The sequence below is a fragment of the Mauremys mutica genome, chromosome 5, assembly GCF_020497125.1.
Source record: "Mauremys mutica isolate MM-2020 ecotype Southern chromosome 5, ASM2049712v1, whole genome shotgun sequence".
NCBI lineage: Eukaryota > Metazoa > Chordata > Testudines > Geoemydidae > Mauremys > Mauremys mutica.
The window spans coordinates 39,902,638-39,925,355 of NC_059076.1; the positions used below are offsets into that span (position 1 = coordinate 39,902,638).

Consider the following 22,718-nt stretch of genomic DNA (forward strand, 5'->3'; position numbering starts at 1 on the left):
TCATTTAGTTAATTTATTTAATATTTTCTGAATGCAGAAAGAGAGATCAATAGTTCTAAAATGCGCTATGCCATTCTGAGATATGCAAAGATCTGGTGTATCGTTGGCTGCATGGCCTACTGAAGTAGCTTGTTCATCGTGAAATATAAAAGCAACCAATAAATAGAAAGCTATAAAATGTTTGTTTAGGTTTATTTTAGGATTATCTCTGGTAGTTTTTTTCTGATGACAGTTCTGGTCTAAAAATGTACCCATTGATTTAGGTTTAATAGGCCATAATGTGGGCAACATAACTATATCTGGTCATGAATATGGATTTTAGTGCTTCCTCCTTCTAGCCGAATTTCTTTTATTGTGCTTTGCCAGGAAAGCAGCTCTGTACAGCTGGCTGCAAAATGATGATGGTTTGTTGTGTTGTCTTGTCACAGATCTTGACTTATGCGAGTCTTGGGAGATATTTCTTTGAGTTGATTTGTGGAGTGGTTGAGGAGGTGACATTCATGGCATCTGAGATGTGTATGTGGGAAAGCATTAAGTGGGCTGTGCGGCATTAGGGATCTTCCCCTTTATCCTGCTGTTTTCTGGCTGTTCTCTGAGCTAAGAAAGCAGCCTTTCATTCTCTGATTTTAATTGTGGAATTGTAGGAGAAGCAGTTGTATTTTTTCTGTGCTGTTGGTGCCCAATCTCGACATTACTGTTAGAGATACAGAGGTTCCCAGCCAGAGGGGTGAAGATGAAGGGGCAATCGATATATGAAATATTTGTAACAGTCAATTCACAGTTCTTACCCCAATTTCCTCTCGTTTCTTTCAGTTTCTGGGCATAGCATTTCTTGGAATTGGATTGTGGGCATGGAATGAAAAAGTAAGTTGAATATAACACAAACTCAACTTTTTTTTTTTTTAGTGACCAGTTGAATAACTGTTACATATGCTACCCATTCACACGCTGTCTGTACTGGAGAGAAAATAAGACCCATTGTCAAATGAAACTTTAGCTTGCCTCACCTAGAAAGAGACCTCAGCATCTTTCTGGAGGCTGCATTGGCAAGAAAGCTCAACTGACAGATGCACACAGAATAGCCACTGCAGCGCATATATGGAAAGTACAGCATAGAGCTCTCAATGGTAGGCAATGTTGGTATGGTAGTGTGCGGTCATAAAGGGAGGCAAACCAAATGAAAGTGAGTTTTTTTTTTCTTTTCTATTTTTGCCTCTGAATTTACAACACTACCGGTAGCTGTGGCTTAAATTAGTTTACACACTTACAAAAAAATAAGCACAAGACTGACTAAGCTATAGTGTTCCTTCAGTTATCTTTTTAAAAAAAAAAGTAGAATGTCCTTCATTGTGCGATTGATGCTGTAACTCTTATCCTCTCACAGATAGGCTATTAACTCATGTGATTAAATTTGGGAGACTGCTTGGGGATGGTAAGTGGGAAGGAAAGGCAGTGCCAGACTAGAAGGTATAAAACAAGTTAATGTGTGTCAGAATCCTGGGTAAACAGGTCAGTTCTGCAACAAGGTAAAAGTCGCAAAAAAAATTAAAACTATTTCCCTCCCCTTTTGCTCTTATTAATGTTGTTGTTGTTTGTTGTTATTAATAATAAATACCTATGATGATAAGAATATTGTGAGAATTAATTAGATAATATTTGTAAAGTGCATTGAAGAGGAAAAGCCCCATGTTAGTGTTAAGTATTGATATTATGTTCACTACTAAGCTCATAAATGGGGCTGAACAAACAGAAACAATACATTGAAATCCCAGTCTCTGGCTCAGCTTTTGCACTAAACATTCAGAATGAATTTGCCTATTTTGGAAGCAAGTCAGTCAGTTGGAGTCTTCTAGTTGTTCCATCTGTTTTCCTTCTGAATACAGACAATTTAAAACAATAAAACATTTTAGATGGCTTTGAACAGGCATTGAAGTGCATTATGAAAATCTGTATTGTGCTAAAGCCCCGATCCTGCAAAGATGTAATCACATGCTTCGCTTTATCTGCTACGAGTATTCTGATTGACTTAAATACAGCTACTCTGTGTGTAAAGCAAAGTATGTGCTTTTGTCTTTGCAGGTTTGAGGCATAAATTAGTAGTATTTGCTTAATTTTGAAGTGGCTTCCCAGTTAAGTGTTTTGGTTTTTTTTTTTAATTCTTCTAGCATTTCCTGAAGCAGCAAAAATGATTTTTCCATTATTATAAATGTTTCCTTAGCCTATAGTCCTAAAGCAAAAGGGTTGTTCTGTCAGAGTGACAATTCATTAGGTCTTTAATATAGTTCATTAGTGTGAGACTGGATCAGTCTCTTCATGGAGAAATGTATCCAGTAAAAAATTAATAGCCAGAAACTGCAGCAAACATTTTACTTGAGATGCAGAAACTTAATATCATGATGTCATTTTAAAATAACCTATAGATTTGAAGAACTGAGTTAATATATTACATGCTTTAAAAAAAACAAAAAGCAAAGCAAGAGTAGGTACCTGCCAGTTTGGACAGTCTTGGCTGTATGACTTGTTTACATAAATGAATAAATAAAAATGTTGCTGTCGTAGGACCAGTTTCTTTCCTCAGACACGTGCACAGGAAACCACTGACTTCAGCAGGCATTTTGAGTGCATGCGTGGGAAAAATGTGGTGCTTCAGAAATTGTTTGTGGTGTGTTGTAGCCGTGTTGGTCCCAGGATATTAGAGAGAGATGAGGCAATATCTTTTATACAGAAGTTGATCCAATAAAAGATACTGCCTCACACACCTGGGCTTTAGAAAGACTGTTTTATTATGTTTACTGTGGTGTCATGCAAAGGCCCGAGCTAGGACTGAGGCCCTGTTGTTCTAGATGCAGTGTAGTCACAGAGTAGAGCGTATCTTTCCCACAGAGTGTACAGTCTGCACTGTACGGACATCAGTTTTTGCACAGTTGGAGCTTAATAAATCACTGTGCTGCTGTAAGTTGTGATTTTGGGGGATACAAATCCAAATCCTCCCCCCCGGTCATTTGAATTTCTTTCCAGTTAAATTTTACCTTTCCACACACTCCAGTGATTTCTCTAGTCAAACTTGCCACATCTCAAAGCCTTTTCAGAATGATGGAAAGTAGAGTACCAGATAGTGTACTCAAAGTTGAACGATATCACTTACCAAGGTTGGCTTTAATAAAATAATGCACATTTAATTGCAGCCTTATTTATGCCAGGTGTGAGGAATGCACTGTAGTTCTTCAAGTGGTGGTCCCTATGCGGATTCCAAATGCAGTGCAGGTGTAAGGAACGCATGGTGGTTTCATATCCCTTCCCATGCCCCCAGTTGTTTCTAAAGGAGACTTGAAGACAAACAGCATTTTAAAGAAAATAATTTCCTACATAGTCTCATTACCTTCCTTGCAGCCTTTGGGGGAGCATTAGAACTCACTTGTCAGACAGCCAATGGAACTGGTTTGACAGCCAGTCAGCAAGGCCTAAACAGAAAGTGGAAAAATTAGCATCCTAAATCATGAACCTGAAAGAGAGCTGTGAGAAACAAGGAGGCAGTGAACCGAAAGAGAGAGAATATCTGTAAAGATTAAGTTCACCTCTCTCCACCCCGTCACCCTGGTTTTACTGCTGAATTTTTCTCTGAGATTTTTGAGGAAAGATCTTTCCTTCCCTCGCTTTATCCCAGTGAAGATGCAAGATCAGGAAGGAGAGATGCACTAATTGTGCCATGAGATTGCAGGTACCCACTTCCAGCAAGTGCTTGTTTGAATCCTTGTTTGGAATTTTGAATCTTGTGCATATCTCTGGGGCTGCATGCAAATTGGGCAAAATGCAAAGCACTCTCTCTGCTCTTGTGCATTTGTGGATTTTATATTGGGGTTGGTGGTGTGAATAATTTCTATTATGTGACTCATCATTTAGAGTTTGGTGCCTAAAGGGGCACTGTCAAAATAATTTTTAATGTTATAACAGCTGAAGCTTTTCAATCTGAATGGATTTTAAAAATCTCATTTTATTTTTCTCTGTGCTGTTAGTTTACTTTGTGAATTTCATTCCTTTATGACAAGGAAACTAGACCACTCATTCTCCCTTTTGTTTCCTTCCCGTTCCAAGTAACTAGTGAAATGTTGCTGCTGCTGTTGTTGTTGTTTTTGTGTTTCCAACATGAATGTAACAAAAATTATGGAAACTTAAATTGTGTAAACACTCCCCACATATTTTCTGGTTTACAGAGACTAAATTTTGGAATGAAACAGGTTTGGCACATTTAAATTACTGTTGTTCTCTCCCCTACACTTACTCAAATGCACAATAATGTGAAATTTTCAACGATTTTTCCCATTATGAAGCAGTAATGTGATTGAAAATACTTGCATTTCTCATCACCCTCCAAATATATGTTAGTCAGAGATTCCTACTCATGTGCATGAGCAGGGTGTGAAAGATCAGCCCACAGTTTGCAAAGGAGAATATGCTCCAGATGATTCTATATTTGAATCTTTTTTTCTTTTCCTCTGACCACCTCCACAACCACTTCCCCTAGTTCAGTGATACTCAGACCTCAGTGGTTCAGGAGCCAAATTAGTGATCAACATTACCCAAAAGAGCCAAAGTAGAGTGAATTCATTGTTTCATTTACTATTTTTTTAAGATATATTATTCTCACAGCAAAATGACTCACCAAGAATAGTTATTTTATCCACTACAATATGTTAATAATGTAGTAAAGGCATCCAGATTGGTTAATAACTTAGATTGGTTGTTAATTCAATCACACAGCGTTTTAATATTGTGCTGCAAAGAGCCACAGGAGATGCATTAAAGAGGCACTTACGGCTCGCGAGCCTCAGTCAGAGCATCGCTGCTCTAGTTCTTCTCTTTTCCCAGAGAGGGGATCTCTCAGATCACCCCTAAAAATTTCCCTCTGATGCAGTGAGGGAGGATTGTTGTTCCTCCAAATCTTTTCCAGTGAAGCCCGCGAAGCATGGGATGTAGTTTTAGTTCTCTGTGTCCTCCCTTGGTGCTGTCCCTTCTCACTGGTCTTGGCATTCTTCTCTGTTGTAGTGTGGTACAGGGACTGTTGAATAAGTGAGGGTTGGAGGCCTGGGGTTGAGAGGAGTGATGAGTGGGGATGGGCCCCTCCCTGGGCTCCTGAGCATCTGTTTTCTCCTTGCACCCTTCTGGCTGGGAAAAGAGCAGGCAAATATTGCATGTGCAGTGTGGTGAGGAACCTCCTCAACTCCTGCTTACAAGGCCAGATTTCCTCTCCCCTGAGCTGTGCCTGAGATTACAGTGGTGGGCTGGAGAGAGAGACATCAGAAGGAGCTGCAAGACAACTGGCAGGTCTGGAACAGAGCCTAAGCCTCCCTTCCCAGAATGACTCACCATCTACGAGTCCTCTGCTCTGGTGCCGTAGTGGTGAAAGTGACCCAGTAAGGGCACTCCAGTGCTGCAGAAATGCTTGGGCCTCGTTGGAAACACGATATCTATCAGTCTTGAGGGATGCCCCACCAAAACCTTTTCTGCATGTATTGCTGCCTTATGCATTTCTCCCCCATGTTTGTGGAAGGGGATGGCTCCTTCTGTTTCTTTCTGCTACCTCTCCATGGAATTAGTACTTAGTTTTTCCATTTGGAGCGGGGTAGGGATGAAAACAATCTTTCCCATTGCATGCACACATCCCTTGTACCCTCATGCTCTGAAATCGAATGCATAACTAGAAATAAAGGACTTTTCATAACTTCATTATGTTGATTTCACTCCAGTTTTTTATTTTCTCTTCTCTTTCCCCTCTCCATCTCCCCTCAGCAGCAGAAGCAAATTCTGACTTGAATTGGCTCAGGGACACTTGTAGATGTTAAATAGTTAACCAGGAACTCTGACCTATTGCAGACCATTAAGAGGGTGGATGAATACTGCAAACAGCTGAGTTGAAGATCAGCCAGGGAACATATCCTATTCAATCTCCTTTTGGGACTACAACACATCCCTGGACCAAAGCCATTGTGAGAGGGGAAAATATTAAAACACGTGATTTTTGCAGAAGTGAACTGGTTCCTGGCAAATATTATGCAAAGGTCTGAACAGTGCACGTGCAGGATAGAAATACAATAGCATTGTTGGGGGAAAAGCTGCATCCCCTTCTTTTCACATCTAAGATATCAATAGTACTGATTTGACCAGGCAGAAATAAAAAGAGCAGAGTAGACTATTGTTACTTATGCTGCTGGAAAGGATACTTCATATTTACGTAATACACCACTACCCCGATATAAGGCTGTCCTTGGGAGCCAAAAAAAGCTTACCGGGTTATAGGTGAAACCGCATTATATCAAACTTGCTTTGATCCACCGGAGTGCACAGCCAGTCCCCCCCAACCCCACCAAGCACTGCTTTACTGCATTATATCTGAATCCGTGTTATATCGGGTCGCGTTATATTGGGGTAGAGGTGTACAATGATTTTAAAGCTCTTTACAAATGTTTGTCTCCCCTGTGAGGTAGATTACTGCATAAATTGAGAATATTAAATGACTGGTTCAAGGACACACAGCAAATCAGTAGAAGAGCCAGGATTAGAACACAGTACCCATTGATTCTCTGTCCTCTGCTCTACCCTCTTAAAAAAACACCACCACTCCACCTCCAACATTCAGCTAAAGATATGGTGAAGACACTGCTGGTCAGTGCTAGGATCTTCACAGTCTTCCCAATTTGTCTTATAAATAACCCATTAAATCAACAGAAGTGCTTGAATATTATGGTGACAGGCATTGTAGAAAACCCTAAGACAGACAGGCAGATGTGTGGATAGAAAGGATATATTGACATTCCTATGAGATGGTCCTGCCAATCCTTTTCAGCAGTCTGAAATGGAATAATATGCTCCAGTCATTGCCCCACTATTTCAAACAAAATATACTTGTAAATACTGCATCACTAAGGATCTTAAGAGCTTATTTCAAACTGTTCAAGAAAGGAGAGGGCTGTAAGATAGCCTACACCATATTTCATCATTAAGGAGTCTGTTATCAAAGTACCTGAGAATATCTTTGATAAACAAGAGGTTTGTTGTTAAACCTTTTCATAAACCATGTTTATCATTCAGACTAAAAGCTGTTGTTTTATTGCCAAAACCTCTCTCTCTGTTGTATATCCTGAGCTGTGTATCTCCAGGATGTTGGTAACTGGAGCTTCTGTGTACAGTGAGAGAAAATGATCCAACAGTACAGAAGAACATGACAGCAAATTATATAGCATGTGCTCCACCGAACTCCTCTGTCCTGAGGCATAGCTCATTGTTACCCATACTAGGCTGGTGATAACCAAAAGTGGGCAGGGAAAACTGGTGTGTAAAGGGACAATATACATTAGCAGGTAGTGCTTCTACTGGCTCAATACAAGTTAGAAATTGGCTACCTTGAGGAGTCTCCCCTTGTGCGTGCTCTCTTTCTATAACAGGCGAGGAAAAGAACAGAGACTAGGGCAAATTAGAGCTACAGTATTATAGATCCTAGTTGACCAGCATTTTGAGCACTGGCATCCCATGAACCCTGCTAAACCTGAAGATCCAGAAAGGCATCTAGCTTTGTGTCCTTAGGGGTCAGTATAGGTTATGAAAAGAATGTAAATACATAGTAGATTTATGTAGCTGGGTTCTGTTTCCGCTGCCTTTAGTGGGGGCATGACTGAGCCTTGTATGCTATAAAATGATCACAGAGGGGTATATCTTGTTCTCACTTCTGTGTGTGCAAATCCAGAGTAACTCCACTGAAGTCACTAGAAATACTCTAGATTTACATATTGTAAGTCAGAGTAGAATGTGGCTGAGGCCATCTTCATAGGATTTGAATGTTGTGGTGGTTTGATTTTAAATAAGCCCAAAGTCTCTTACGGCATCAGATTAAAAAAAGTATGTGTCATTAAGTAACAGTGTTCACCCTTCCGATGGTAGTTTTTGTTTAAAAGAAGAAAATGTTGAGCACACCCCTGCTACATCTCCTACGTTAGCCCTCCCCAGAACTAGTGCATGCTATGACATCATCTGGGATCTATGTATATAAAGAGCTATTGTAACACAAGACTATATGTAGTCTTTCTTTATAAGACAGAGTTTCCTTTAACACTGTAGTTACTGTAGGTCCTTAAGGAAAATGTGGAAACAGTGTATGTGCAGAACTTGGGTAAGTCATTGTTCTATCATGCAGAACATTCCTTATATTCCTAGAGCAAAGGGTCTGTTTCCTGACCTGTGTACCTCCAAGGCCAGCCTTTCTCATGTATCTGTCTGTTGTTTCCTTGTTATGTTTCATGCATATCCATAGAGCTGTTGCAGTGCCTCCTTTGTAGGATGTACATAATAAGAGTTAGAAGCAAGCCTAGTGGTACGCTTTTTGTAACTTGCTGGAAATGCCAAGGACTGATTGTTGGCTGATTGTTGATGATTGTTTCAGCTTGCAGACCAACCAGCCTGTTTCAGACCAGGACGACTGTCAGCATTGTTCTGTAATATTACGCCATTAAATCTATTTTGGTCTTCCTAGTGACTGAGATGGGGTGTTAGAGTAGCAGCCGTGTTAGTCTGTATTCGCAAAAAGAACAGGAGTACTTGTGGCACCTTAGAGACTAACAAATTTATTTCAGCATAAGCTTTCGTGGGCTACAGCCCACTTCTTCGGATGCATAGAATGGAACACACAGACAGAAGATATTTATACATACAGAGAACATGAAAAGGTGGAAGTATGCATACCAACTGGAAGAATCCAATCAACTGAGATGAGCTTGGACTCCTCCAGTTGGTATGCGTACTTCCACCTTTTCATGTTCTCTGTATGTATAAATATCTTCTGTCTGTGTGTTCCATTCTATGCATCCGAAGAAGTGGGCTGTAGCCCACGAAAGCTTATGCTGAAATAAATGTGTTAGTCTCTAAGGTGCCACAAGTACTCCTGTTCTTTTTGAGATGGGGTGTGATTCCCAGCTCAAGTAGACATTCTCATGCTAGTTTGGCTAAAAATATGAATGTAGCCGCAGTAGCATGGGCAGTAGTGAGTGGTGGCATGGGCTACCTCCCCCGCATATGTACCACAGGGTCCCGGTGGGTTTGTGCTCAGTGCAGCCAGACTGTGCTGCCACTCACCGCTGCCCATACTACCATGGCTGTGCTAGTACTTTTAGCACGCTAGCTTGATGAGAGCTAGTGCCAGTATAACATTCTGCTGTGAGCCACTGTTACCTTCTGCCTCAGCAAGAGTGAGCTATGCAGGAAATTAGACTCGTTGTCAGCTCCCTGCCACACCAGTCTGTCTTCCTCACCAGTAAACAGCCCAAGGCTCTCCCACCCCAAACCTTGCTTAGCAGGTATTGATCATTGAACTCTAGCCCCCATGCTCCACAGAGAGATTTCTTGGCAAGGAACAGCCCCACCACAGGACAGTCACAGAAAATATTAAGTTTGCTGCTCTTTTAAAGAGTCAGTGGATTAAGTTTATTAGTAACGTAAGTGGTAAACACACCCTTCCCTTCAAACACAGCACTGAGTTGGTTTATAATAAACTTGTTTTTATTAACACAATGACTTAGGTTAAATGATACCAAGTAGGAGGAACAAAGATAGAAATGGTTACAAACAAATAAAAGTAAAAATACTTTCTAATGGCTATGACGTAACTTGACAAGCTACAGTCTTTGTTCAAGATAGTTTCCTCACTAATCTTCCTTTTCCAGCAATAGCTGGCTGATCACCAGAGTCTCCAAGGCGGTTTTCCTTGTCTCCTCAACTGAAGGATGATCCAGAGTGTTTCTGTGTCCCTTTACGTATCAAAATCTGTGTTTTATTTCAAGGGTCAAATTGATCCCCAGGGGTCAGTCTCCCGTCTCCTCCAGGGGACTGACTCCATCCTGATTAAGGTGTCCGTTGGTGTATTCCAGTGTGATGCATCCTGCTGCAATTTTACAATGTAAATGTTCTCTTCCTGCAACCTACACTATGAATGAATAGCCCACTGATTTTGGCCACATGTGATTTGAGGTGCTGGCCTCTTTTCTTTGTCTTGAGAAGACCCATTTATCAACTCCCCCTGACATACCTGGTTTAAACACCTTTTAGTCACAGATTTTAAAGCCCTTTAAAGTGAGTGTCCATAATTCCACACACAGAATTGTCACATACATTTCACAATGATATTACTGACCAGTGTGTCATTAGTTTTCAAATGATATTTCAAAAGACACATTGTGTACAAATACCTTTGCAGTAAGGGGTATGATGTGAACACAGGGGTGCCTTGGTCACAGTGACCATGTGTACTTGACCTGGGCATCATTCCCCCAGCTCCAAATGTAGCCCTACCCTATGTGTAAAAAGAATATAATGGGGCAGGGAATAATGTCTGTGTCCAGGTCGGAGGATGGTAGGAAGGAGGATGACATCCATGCTATTGGTTTCTAGTGTGTACTCCAGCCCTGGGTTGCATCATGTCTTTGTTGTTGTTCCTGTCCTCTAATATGCCGTCCTTTTCCAGGTGGTGTGAAAGGAGGAATGGTGTGAGACCATCGTGCTTTTCCTGCTATCTTGTGGTCTCTAACTCAGCACCAGAATCCTGATAGTCTTAGTGCAGGCTTGCAAGCCTTGCACATCTGAAGATCAGCCAGAATCTGTCCCAGAGCATTTAAGAAAAAACAAAATAATACCTTCTCAGGAATGCTGTCGTCATCACAATCCACCTGAGATCTGCTCCATAGTTGGAGATGACATGCAGGCTGGTTATTACTAGTTGTTCTGTCAGGAATACTGCATATCCTGTTTCCAATGAGCCATATCACAGCTCTTATGTTTGAATAGCTTGACACATCATCCCCGATTTAAAAATCCCTAAGAGAGTCTAAATTAATTGCCAAGTTTTATTGCTAACTATTGAGTCACTAGCTGCACTCTGCTTACTCAACAGCGGTTTTGTCACTGCTAACTGAGGTCTGAATTGGCCGGCTATCTAGTCTGCCCAAGATATGACCTAAAATCTTTTTAGGAGGAAGGGCCCATAACAACTACTACCCACAACTGAGGAACTTGCTTCCTATGTCTGAGTAGTATCCACTCTCTGGATTTAAAACCAAATTAAAGAAATGTCAGCTGTTGCCTTTGATGGCTTTTTAGACCATAACATTTATAATTGTGTTGTTTATGTAAGAATTTAACTTGCTACCCCCAAAATATAAAGCACATAAATCTTGTCCACAATAGCTAACAAAAATAGACTAATCTTCCTTCCACCCCATTAGCTTCTTTGATCTCCTGGCAAATTAATCCCTCATAGCTGTATGTGGTGTGATATACTCTATGACTTCCTTGCAAAGGACACTCTGAGGTGCATTTTGTTGTTCACGCTGTATCTTATTGTTTCAGTGCACACAGTGCATTGAAAGGAAATGTCCATCTTTTCATCTGCTGTGCATCCAAGAGCTTATTAATTTTGCTCTCTGATACGTGCCGAAGAATACCCATTTGATGTTGTTCTCTGTATTTTAAAGGAAAAGCAAAAGCAGACGTTGCACAATAGAAGACCAGACACATCTGTTATTCCTTGGCATTGTTTTTTTTCCCAGGGAGTGCTGTCCAATATCTCCTCCATTACTGACCTGGGAGGTTTTGATCCAGTTTGGCTCTTCCTTGTGGTAGGAGGAGTCATGTTCATTTTGGGATTTGCAGGATGCATTGGAGCTTTGCGAGAAAATACCTTCCTTCTCAAGTTCGTAAGTAGCCGTTGCAATATCTGGATTCATCAGTTACATAAGTTAAACGATGTCCTGTGTTATTGTTTAACTGTGGCAGTCTTGTAAAATGCCTTTGGGGATATTTGACACAAGTGTGTTATATTTCTCTGCTATGTTAGTTTTTTCCTATCTTTGAACAATGAAACTATTAAAGAGCTGTAATTCAAATTGCTTATGTTTTTGAGTTTTAACTTGCATGATGCAATCCTGTTCAGAGCCATAATGCAAAGCACATGCCTTTTATAAGGATCCAATCTAATGCTTGGCCTTTCTCTCACTAAAGGAGGAACCTACTTTAATAGTGTACATATTGAGTTTTGAAAGCCCATAATGAGATGCCTGTGTAAAATGTGGGGGGACATGAAAACTCTACCAAATGTGGCCCACATGATCGTTGGTGTGAGAGTGCAGGCTCCATGGTGTCCCTCATGGTAAAGAAGAGACAATATCAAGTTATAGAGGGGATTATTTATTGTAGCTATCCCTGGCTTTGTACAACCCAGACTAATTCAACACAGCCCTGTACTGCTTAATGATGGCACTGCTCAGTCTCCCTTGGCATGGACTATTAGTCATGAAAGAAACTGCAGGCAGGTCCCAGCAGCCAATGTGCCATCTTGAGCTGAGCAGCCTGGTTTGTCTGTCTTTTGGTAACCACGCTCCCTGTGGGGCACATCTTCCAGTTAAAGATGTGTGACTGCAGGCTAGTCTGTTTTACACAAGTTTAGTGTGATCCCCATTCACCCTTTTGGCTCCTGGCAAGCTGTTGTCTAATCTACGCCATCATCACCATAAACTGTTACATGTACTTGAAAAAGCTTCTTACTAAACAACAGTGCCATGTTTGGCTCCCAGGGTGGAACTGCTGTATAGAGAGAGGAGGTGGTTCTTAGTTACTGTTCTCAAGGCCTTTCTATAAGCTAGCCTGAGCTAGTTCCAATTTACCTGTGTTACCAGAAAATTAAAGTAACTTTCTTGTTTCTTTCTTCCTTTGCTTCTCTGAATGCTTCTAAAGTGAACACACCTGCCAATAGCCTCCTATTCAGTAGCTGCAGGAAAAATTAAAAATGCATCTGAATGACCAAAAAAGAAATATTAAAATGAGAATCAAAGGCACAGTTGCAGAACAGAGAGAGCTGTAATATATCTGGATCATGTGGAATTTTTTAAACTCCATCTAGACTCACTGGAGATGTTTAGAGAAAGTGGCATGTCGTCATTAGTAATGCCTTTGGCATTCACTGCATTTGCATTAATCTTAATGAACTTACTTGGTTTTAATGTGATTATAATGAGTAATTCCACAGACATTCCTTTGTAACTTAGTCATTAATTAATTTCTGCTGTTACCAGTGTTTGCTTTAAATGCTTTCTGAGGCCAAACTATACAGACAGACCTAGGTGCCAATAGATGATTTCTGCACCTAATTTTTGGCACTCAAATAAGTGAACTGATTTTCAGAGATGCCATTGGCTGCTCAACACCTTTGAAAATTTAGGTACCTAAATATGGATTTAAGGCTGATATTGTCAGAGGGGAGGGTTTCAGGGAGTCCCATTTACATTTACCCCTAACTGCCTTGGGTCCTTTTGAAAATCCCAGCTGAGGTATCCAACTTTAGGCACCCAACTTTGAAAATGTTGGTCTTTGTTAAGTGCCAGACAGAACTGTACAATCCTGCACTATCAGCTGATTATGAATAACATTTTTAAAAGAGTCAGGTTTACTGTGGGTAGGAGTACATTGAAAGTGTGTTAATAAGCCTGCTGAAACTGACAAAACGTCCAGTTTCAGGTCATTCACATTCTGATTATTTGTAAGCCGTGGAAAATAAGCCTTTAGCCACAGAGGCAAAATTGTCCTTTTCTTGTAACTTTTTTTCTCTTCTTTCTCATAGTTTTCTGTATTCCTGGGAATTATTTTCTTCCTGGAGCTCACTGCTGGTGTTCTAGCATTTGTTTTCAAAGACTGGATCAAAGACCAGCTGTATTTCTTTATAAACAATAACATCAGAGCATACAGAGATGACATTGATTTGCAAAACCTTATAGACTTCACACAGGAATATGTAAGTTGTTTCTACTTTTACTTCTCATCTGTTGGATTTTGCAAGCAGCAACAAAAGTGCTTTAGAATATAATACTTAGCACATATGCGTGGCAATTACTTAATGGCATTTCTATAGATATATCTGAATCTTCACAACAACACCCGTTTGAGGTTAGGCTAGTTATTAACCCCATTTTATATATGGGAGAAGTGAGGCAAAAGGCTAGGTGAATTGTCTAAAAGTCACTGAGGGAGTCTGTGGTAGATCCAGAATTAGAAAATTGCAAGTTCCTGATGTCCATTCTTGTGTTCTAGGCCACTAGATCATGTAGCTTTCCTAAAAACAAGTTTCTGAAGACTTCTCCATTGTTCATGGAGGGTTAAACTATTTCATTACTATAAGAGTTGCAACTAGAGCTAAGTGAATAACTGATTTTTCAGTTCAATGGCTGAAGTGAAAAATCCAAAAGAAAATTCAGTTAGTTTTGCATGGAAACTGAAATTTTTTCATGTTTTTTTTGTTTTGTTTTTGACAAAATGAAAAACTAAAAAAATTGAGTTAAATGGAAACAAAACATTTCAAATGTCTATTTGAAATGATATTTTTCAAAACAAAATCTCAATTTAAAATGGCATTTTTGGAATTATTGTTTTTTGGGGCTGGGGACAGAAACTATTCACTGAATTATATCCAGATTTGCAAATAATTTTGGTGCCCCCAAAATGCATTTTTTTTGGAGAATTTACTATTTGCTGAAAAGATTTTTGCCCATCTTTAGTTGCAGCACCCATACAATGCTTTTTATTGAGACTGATTGAAAATACAGTCAGTTCTGTGATGGGACTTGACATCTAGTTAGCAGGGCTAGAGTTCTAGACCACACTTCAGGGTAGGAGGAGGAGAATTACTTATCCAAGTGAAACTGCAGGGGAAATTCTAAAGTCTATTGAATGTAATTAGCTTAGTTGGAATTGGGCCACTATTGAAGTTCTCCTCATGAGAAATCTGCAAATGGCTCCCATCTCTCTGTCTTAGAGAGAATTGGTAACATTTAGAGTGTGGTGTGTGAGGCAGTACAAGTTAAGCTCCCTTAAACGTACACATACTTACTTACTGACATGCAAGGGAATTGAAGTGGATGTAAGTTACACACCAAGGAGCTGTATGAAGATTTAAATCAAGCAGGGAATGGCCTATGCTGCCCATCCCATTCTTACTCTTTAGTTCATTCTTGTTACACTCGTCTCTCCTGGCCCTTCAGCTTATGAGCCTGCATCCTTACTCATCACCTTTGAATTTGGCCCTGTGTGTCTAAGGGCCTGAGTGCTAGATGACTGCCATCCAAGAGATATCCACCCACCAAAATGAATTCCTTTATGTTCATGTTCGAGTATGTCATAATTTTTTTTTTCCCCTCGAGAGAGTGAATAAGTGATGGGATGCACAGAGCCTTATACATTGTGTTGGATCTGACCTAGCTTGGTGGCGGCCACAAATCTTTAGGCCGTTGTGAAATGAAAGGGTCTCAGTGCAATTTCTAGTGAACGAGTGTCCACACAGTAAAAACTGCCATCATTACTGGATTTCTTGTTAGCAAGCAGTCTCAGCAGAGACACCGCAGGTGGACTGAGCATTGAAACCAAACTGCTTTCTCAGCCCTAGAGGAGGTAACAGATGAAGGCACTGTGGAGGAAGCTTGCACTGATGCTGTATGTGCTGTGCCATATATGTGAAAAAAGAACGTTGACTGGCACTGTCAATCAAACGCCTTTTAGACATGCTCAGTTCAATTTAAAATTAATATAGATTAACATTGGGCCAGATCCTCAACTGGTATAAATCAAAGCTGCTCTGTTGGCTTCCAGTGGAGACGCATCCACATACAGCAGCTGATTGTCTGGCTCATTGGTGTATTGTACTGAAGATTCAGTTACTTGAGCAGGCTGACCAGATGTCCCGATTTTATAGGGACAGTCTCAATTTTTGGGTTTTTTTCTTATATAGGCTCCTATTTCCCCTCCCCTCCCCTGTCCCGATTTTTCACACTTGCTGTCTGGTCACCCTATACTTGAGACATTTTTATTTTGGCACTTAGTGGGTGGGTTCTGCCCACATATAATACATCCTTAACAGGGAGTTATTTGTACAGTAATTTAAGAACCACTTTCCAGGATGGGACTGAGAGTGAATTTTGGTTTTTCTTTGTTGCCAGATTCCCTCTAATCTCCCAGTGTGTGGTGTTGGTGCTGATATTCATTCACGTGCAGAGTCAGAATGTTCTCATTCTCGTGTGTTTGCTCTAGTGGCAGTGCTGTGGAGCCTTCGGCGCTGATGACTGGAACCTCAATATTTACTTCAATTGCACAGATTCCAACGCGAGTCGAGAGCGCTGCGGCGTGCCGTTTTCATGCTGTACTAAAGATCCTGCCGTGAGTGCTTTACCAACGGTGGTGTGGTTCTGCTGCTCCTCTCTTAAATCACTGCCACATGAAATGGTGTCTTCTGTTAGGCTCTGTGTGTGTGTGTGTGTGATGTCTGTTTATTTTAGCCCTTGCTTTCCTTATCCACTTCAAGGTTTAACTAGCAGCTCAACATTGCACAGTCAACATCAGTTTGATCTCCAATCCTGAGAGATGACTTCTTTAAGTCTCCACTTTAGGCTTTGTACTTGCTGCTTTTCATTTGAATGAGGAAATCACTATCTTGGCTGGGTGCATGTGTTGTTTGTAGCACAGCTAAGGGCCATAGCCTGGCCTTGGTTAGATGATGGTTGCTTTCAGTTTGGTACCAGGCTGTTTCACCCCCACCCCACCCCCATTCCCAGGGTCTCTAAGGCTGAATACTTAGAAGAGGAAAAAATATTTTTAACAGACATGTATATTGCTTATTATTTGTTTTACTTACCTTTTCTATTGTGGTAGCACCTACAGGCCACAACCAGGTTGGGTCCCAGTGTGCTAGACAAATCTAGAATACATTACAGTCAATGCCTCAAAGAACTTGCATGTGTTTTACTTTTGAATTTGAGACAGGATTGGAAATCTTTCTTCTCTCTCTCCCCTCATAGATTTGTTGTTCCTTCCCGGTGACTGACTTTGCTTTAATTATAACAACTAAGTCCGCGTGCTGGGTGGTGGGTATCTTTATCATGCAGTCAACTGAGATTATGTAGAACTGAAGATGATCTGTTCGAGGGAGACACTCATTTAATGAAGTTTCGTAGCATTTTATGATGGATACAATTCCATGTTGTCACTTCACTTATAATGTGCAAACCAAGTTGAGGGTGCATTTTTACCTGTGGGATATGATTGATAATATGGGAGACAGGTTACTGACTGTGGAGGATGTGGTATAGGGATACATTAGTGCACCTGTAGATTATTTTGTGGCTAATGTTACACATTATGTAGTCTTTCTGTTGATTAAAACTCAACCTACCAGTTGTAGTATCATCTAGTTTGTCAGTAATGGCTTTCTTTCCATGCTGAGTGAATTTTACTTCCTCACTTTTATGAGTACTGTAGCATTGACTGAAGCTAGGCAGGGGCCCATAGGTTCCACAGAAGCTTCCCGCTCCTGCTAATGCATCTCAGTCTTCACTTTGCAACATCATTTGCTATTCTTGTCTGCCTCTTCCTCTCCTGAGAGGTGACTTCCTCTTTGCACAACACTGTCCTGGTTGCTCTGTGATGCGAACAAGCATTCACAATAATCTGAAGCCACCATCCAACTAGTCAACTTATTTTTACACATATTAAAGCAAACTGGAAAATAGATTATGCTAATGCATTACATTTCTGTACCATTTGGACGCCATCCCCTACATAAACACAAACCGGTTGTCATAATCTAGTTTTTAAAATGTACTTGTTAGAAAACAAAGCCAACAATATCCCTATAAATACCTAATCATGCAAAAATTGTCCCAACATCTGGGTGTGTGGGTGGTGGTGGTGGGGTATACCTGTCATCTGGGGAAGGAGTACAATAAGCATAGAATTAAAAAATAAATATCAGCCCTGTTCACTGTAAAGCAGCAGCGTGATTGATCAGTGAAATAACTGATCTCTCCATTCCATAGATTGTGTCCATAAGTGTTCAAAGTCCTCTTGTAACAAAGCTAGAAGTCCTGTAGTTGTAGCAGGATGCCCAGATTTATTACCTCCGATATCCCTCCTGTGGGAAAGCTTTCCAGACACAAGCCACTATGTGGTGTGCTCTGTTTTTTGGATGTCTTGCCAGCTGCCCATAACTTCATGAAGCAATCTGTATTTCCAGTGTCTCAAAATATGACCAGATCCTAAGGGGAATGCACAGTCAAAGAAATCTTGTAATTTTAGAACGAAAGGTCTACAAATAAAGTCTACATGATGGGTTCCCCTGCCATCCCCTCCCCTGGATGTGAAACTGGAGCTCCCACGTTTCAGGGATTACCATCCTATGCCATTGTGTTGGATAGGTGCTCTGAACAACCCTAGAAAGTAATAGGAAGTGAACTTATTTCCATATTGTACTTAATTCTTATAAACTCTAATGCTTAATTCCTGCATCGGTCATTCAAGAAGCCCTAGTAAAATGCTGTAATCAACATATACTTAAAAGAATAGGGCAAGGGTTCTCTCTGCTTGCAAATAAGAGTGAAGTGTCATCTCTTGAGGACTGTCAGTTCCCCAAGTTTTACCATCCTTTGTTTTGCTTGACAATTGCCTTGTGCCTCCAGTCTCTTTAAGGAACTTCATGGAGGTCAAGGGAAGCACTGGGGCTATTTAGACTTGTGGAGTTACAAGTAATCTGCAAAACTGACTGAAGCCCAAGTTTAGGTGGAGAAGGTCCATTTAAGCAGGGTGGAGGGCATTCATATCTGGAAGGAGCTTACAATCCACCTGTGTCAAATTCTCTTGATGCTTTCTCCTGTGTTGGAAACATACTGGGATGCATATACCGGGGTAGGGAGTGCAATTCCCCATCCCCTGCAGGATGTGAATCATTTGCACCTTGGGTGGGGAAAGCTCAGCCCCAGGGATCTCACTGCATCTGAGGAAACTGGTGACTTTATGGAATGGTGCATCCTGGAATACCTTTAACAAACTAGAAAATACTAAAAGGCATAATTTACTGGTTGGGGACCAGGGTAAGATTTTTTTTTTTTTTTTTTTTTTAATGTGCTGGATGTCTCTCCCACTGGGACCTATAACTGGCCTTAGCTGGGTTTCTAAGTTAGCTAAGCAGATCACCTTTCCGCACATCATTGTTGTAGGGAGAGGGAGTGTTTCACTAGTTCTGTCTCTCTGTGCCATCTTGGCTGACACTGAGGACTGAACTGGAGGCTTTCAGAGTCAAAAGCATGAATCTGTACAGCTGGAGCTGCAGAGCCAGGCTGTGTAGCTGGGAGCTGTAACAGACCCATATCCTTTGTGGATTGGGCACAGAGTGGGAAATGTAATGCGTGCTGAGTGGCGTGCTGCCACTGGGCCTCCGCAGGGTTTCAACTACTATATGTTCCTTCTCTTCCTCCTGCTATCCATCTCCACCCTCTGATGAACAGAGGCTAGGGACACCATTCCTTACCCATCCTGGGTAATAGCCATTAATGTACTTAACCTCCATGAACGTATCTAGTTCTCTCTTAAACCTGGTTATAGTCCTAGCCTTCACAACCTCCTCAGGCAAGGAGTTCCACAGGATGACTGTGCGCTGTGTGAAGAAGAACTTCCTTTTGTTTGTTTTAAACCAGCTGCCCATTAATTTCATTTGGTGGCCCCTAGTTCTTATATTATGGGAACAAGTAAATAACTTTTCCATATTCACTTTCTCCACATCACTCATGATTTTATATCTCTCTATCATATCCCCCCTTAGTCTCCTCTTTTCCAAGCTGAAAAGTCCTAGTCTCTTTAATGTCTCCTCATATGGGACCCGTTCCAAACCCTTAATCATTTTAGTTGCCCTTCTCTGAACCTTTTCTAATGCCAGTATATCTTTTTTGAGATGAGGAGACCACATGTGTATGCTGTATTCAAGATGTGGGCGCACCATGGATTTATATAGGGGCAATAAGATATTCTCCGTCTTATTCTCTATCCCTTTTTAAATGATTCCTAACATCCTGTTCACCTTTTTGTCTACTGTTGCACACTCTGTGGATGTCTTCAGAGAACTATCCACGATGACTCCACAATCTCTTTCCTGATTAGTTGTAGCAAAATTAGCCCATCATATTGTATGTATAGTTGGGGTTATTTTTTCCAATGTACATTACTTTACATTTATCCACATTACATTTCATTTGCCATTTTGTTGCCCAATCACTTAGTTTTGTGAGATCTTTTTGAAGTTCTTCAGTCTGCTTTGGTCTTAACTATCTTGAGCAGTTTAGCATCATCTGCAAACTTTTCCACTTCACTGTTTACCTCTTTTTCCAGATCATTTATGAATAAGTTGAATAGGATTGGTCTAGGACTGACCCTTGGGGAACACCACTAGTTACCCCTCTCCATTCTGAAAATTTACCATTTATTCCTACCCTTTGTTCCCTGTCTTTTAACCAGTTCTCAATCCATGAAAGGATCTTCCCTCTTATCCCATGACAACTTAATTTACATAAGAACCTTTGGTGAAGGACCTTGTCAAAGGCTTTCTGGAAATCTAAGTACACTATGTCCACCGGATCCCCCTTGTCCACATGTTTGTTGACCTCTTCAAAGAACTCTAATAGATTAGTAAGACATGATTTCCCTTTACAGAAACCATATTGACTTTTGCCCAACAATTTATGTTCTTCTATATGTCTGGCAATTTTATTCTTTACTATTGTTTCAACTAATTTGACCGATACTGACGTTAGACTTACCGGTCTGTAATTGCCGAGATCATCTCTAGAGCCCTTTTTAAATATTGGCATTACATTAGCTATCTTTCAGTCATTGGGTACAGAAGCTGATTTAAAGGACAGGTTACAAGTCATAGTTAACAGTTCCGCAATTTAACATTTGAGTTCTTTCAGAACTCTTAGGTGAATGCCATCTGGTCCCGATGACTTGTTACTGTTAAGTTCATCAATTATTTCCAAAATCTCCTCTAATGACACTTCAATCTGTGACAATTCCTCAGATTTGTCACCTACAAAGCACGGCTCAGGTTTGGGAAACTCACTAACATCCTCAGCCATGAAGACTGAAGTAGTAGCAGTCATGATTGGGTTTTGGTATTGAGAAACCTGTGGCTGCATTCCAGATGTGACACTGGCAGTAGAGAGTCCCAGAATGGCTGCTGCATTGTAATCTTTCTTATTAGGGTGATGTTTTTCTTCAGATTAATTTACTAAGGGGCTAGAGCGTGTGCAGAGATTGGGTTGCGTGGGAAGGGGCATGCTTTGCTCCATAGGTCTGCTTCTTCTCATAGCACCAGAAGGTCTGTGTATGTGGAGTAAAGACAGCCTCAGAAAAATAGGCTAGAAGTGCTGCCGTGGGATACTACTCACTGAGAAATGCTCTTTAGAATAGTTTGTACTTCCTTCTGTGCACTCCAGAGCTCTCAAGTGAGGGACAGTACAGTAAGAGAATAGCAAGTGACTCCTTCTCATGGGTATCATAACCTCCTGTGAAAGGGATAGGTGACAGAAAAACACAGCTTATCTCTCTCTTTTCCCTTAGCCTTTGAGAGAGAAGCATAATCTGTCTCTTGGGCTTATAAAATAGTTTTGTAGGACAAACTTGTTTCCTTTGGAATGGACCAGATTGTACCAAGTGACCACTCCACTCCATCCCCTCTTCACAGGGCCCATGATGAACTCTGAACTAAACTTGCCCTATCCTTGGTGTATTTTTCAGGGACAAAGTATGAACATTTCCTGCAGAAAGTTATTTTATTTAAATAGAAGGATCATTCCCCAGTTCGTCTTCATCTCCACAGAACATCTGTCTCCGGGACGTGGGGTTTATCACAGGCTGAGGAGAGAAAATGTTGTGGGAGTCCCTTGTTACTGAAAGCACTTCTCCTCACTGCCTTTCTTTTTTCTCCCTTAGGAAGATGTCATTAACACTCAGTGTGGCTACGATGCCAGGCAAAAACCTGTAAGTGGGTTTTTTTAGTGTTTTTAAATCATACCTGATTTTGTAAGGATCTGAGTAACTTTGGGCAAGCAGGTTATAGAATTGGAGGTAAAGGTTGAGCTAATTATCTGTGTTTTCATCCCTCTTCTCCTTTGCAGGAGGTTGATCAGCAGATTGTTATCTACACTAAAGGTTGCGTCCCCCAGTTTGAGAAATGGCTGCAGGACAATCTTACTATAGTTGCTGGCATCTTCATTGGGATTGCGTTGTTGCAGGTAAAGCACACATTCCTCATAAAGAAGTTACAGAGGAAAAAAGCAGAACAGGGAAATGCTTAACAAGAGAGCTGGAAATTAGGCTGTTTCATTGTTTAATAACCTTGAATTAGTGGTTTTCAGTAAGGGCTAACTGGTGAGTTAATGGCTGAGACTTCATTTGTGTTAAAGGGTATTTGATGTTTATCCATAGAAGGGTGTTTGTCTGACTGCCCTCAACTCAACTCTGCACTGTGTTAGCCTGGGGGTGGGCATAGGGTTGCCAGCCCTCCAGGATTATCCTGGAGTCTCCACAAATTAAAGATTGTCATGTGATGAAACCTCCAGGAGCATGTCCAGGCAAAATTGGCAATCTTGGGGGGAGGGAGGTGTGTGTGTGTGGGGGGGAGATTTCAAAGATTGTATGGAAGCCTTATTTCTGACCTTATCTAGACAGGCTGCCAAAAAAATCACTTTTTAAATTGCTAGTGGGAAGAAATTCTAGTACAGTCTCTGACTTCAGATTAAAGACACCCTGTTGATTTAGAATCCAGTCCATTTCAGACAAAAAATGAACGTCAAGGAGTTTCAGTTTTTACATTTGTT

General features: G+C 40.8%; 1 protein-coding gene across 2 annotated transcripts in view; it reads left to right on the plus strand.

The window, feature by feature from the left end:
• The window catches only part of TSPAN5 (tetraspanin 5), a 147,818-nt gene that overhangs the window by 119,439 nt on the left and 5,661 nt on the right, over positions 1-22,718 (plus strand). For both annotated transcript variants that reach the window (XM_045019887.1, XM_045019886.1), the window contains exons 2-7: positions 814-864; positions 11,586-11,732; positions 13,652-13,822; positions 16,108-16,233; positions 21,832-21,879; positions 22,017-22,133. In XM_045019887.1, the coding sequence (XP_044875822.1) occupies positions 11,667-11,732; positions 13,652-13,822; positions 16,108-16,233; positions 21,832-21,879; positions 22,017-22,133 (528 nt within the window). In that variant the 5' untranslated portion in view covers positions 814-864; positions 11,586-11,666. The remainder of the gene's footprint in view (positions 1-813; positions 865-11,585; positions 11,733-13,651; positions 13,823-16,107; positions 16,234-21,831; positions 21,880-22,016; positions 22,134-22,718) is intronic.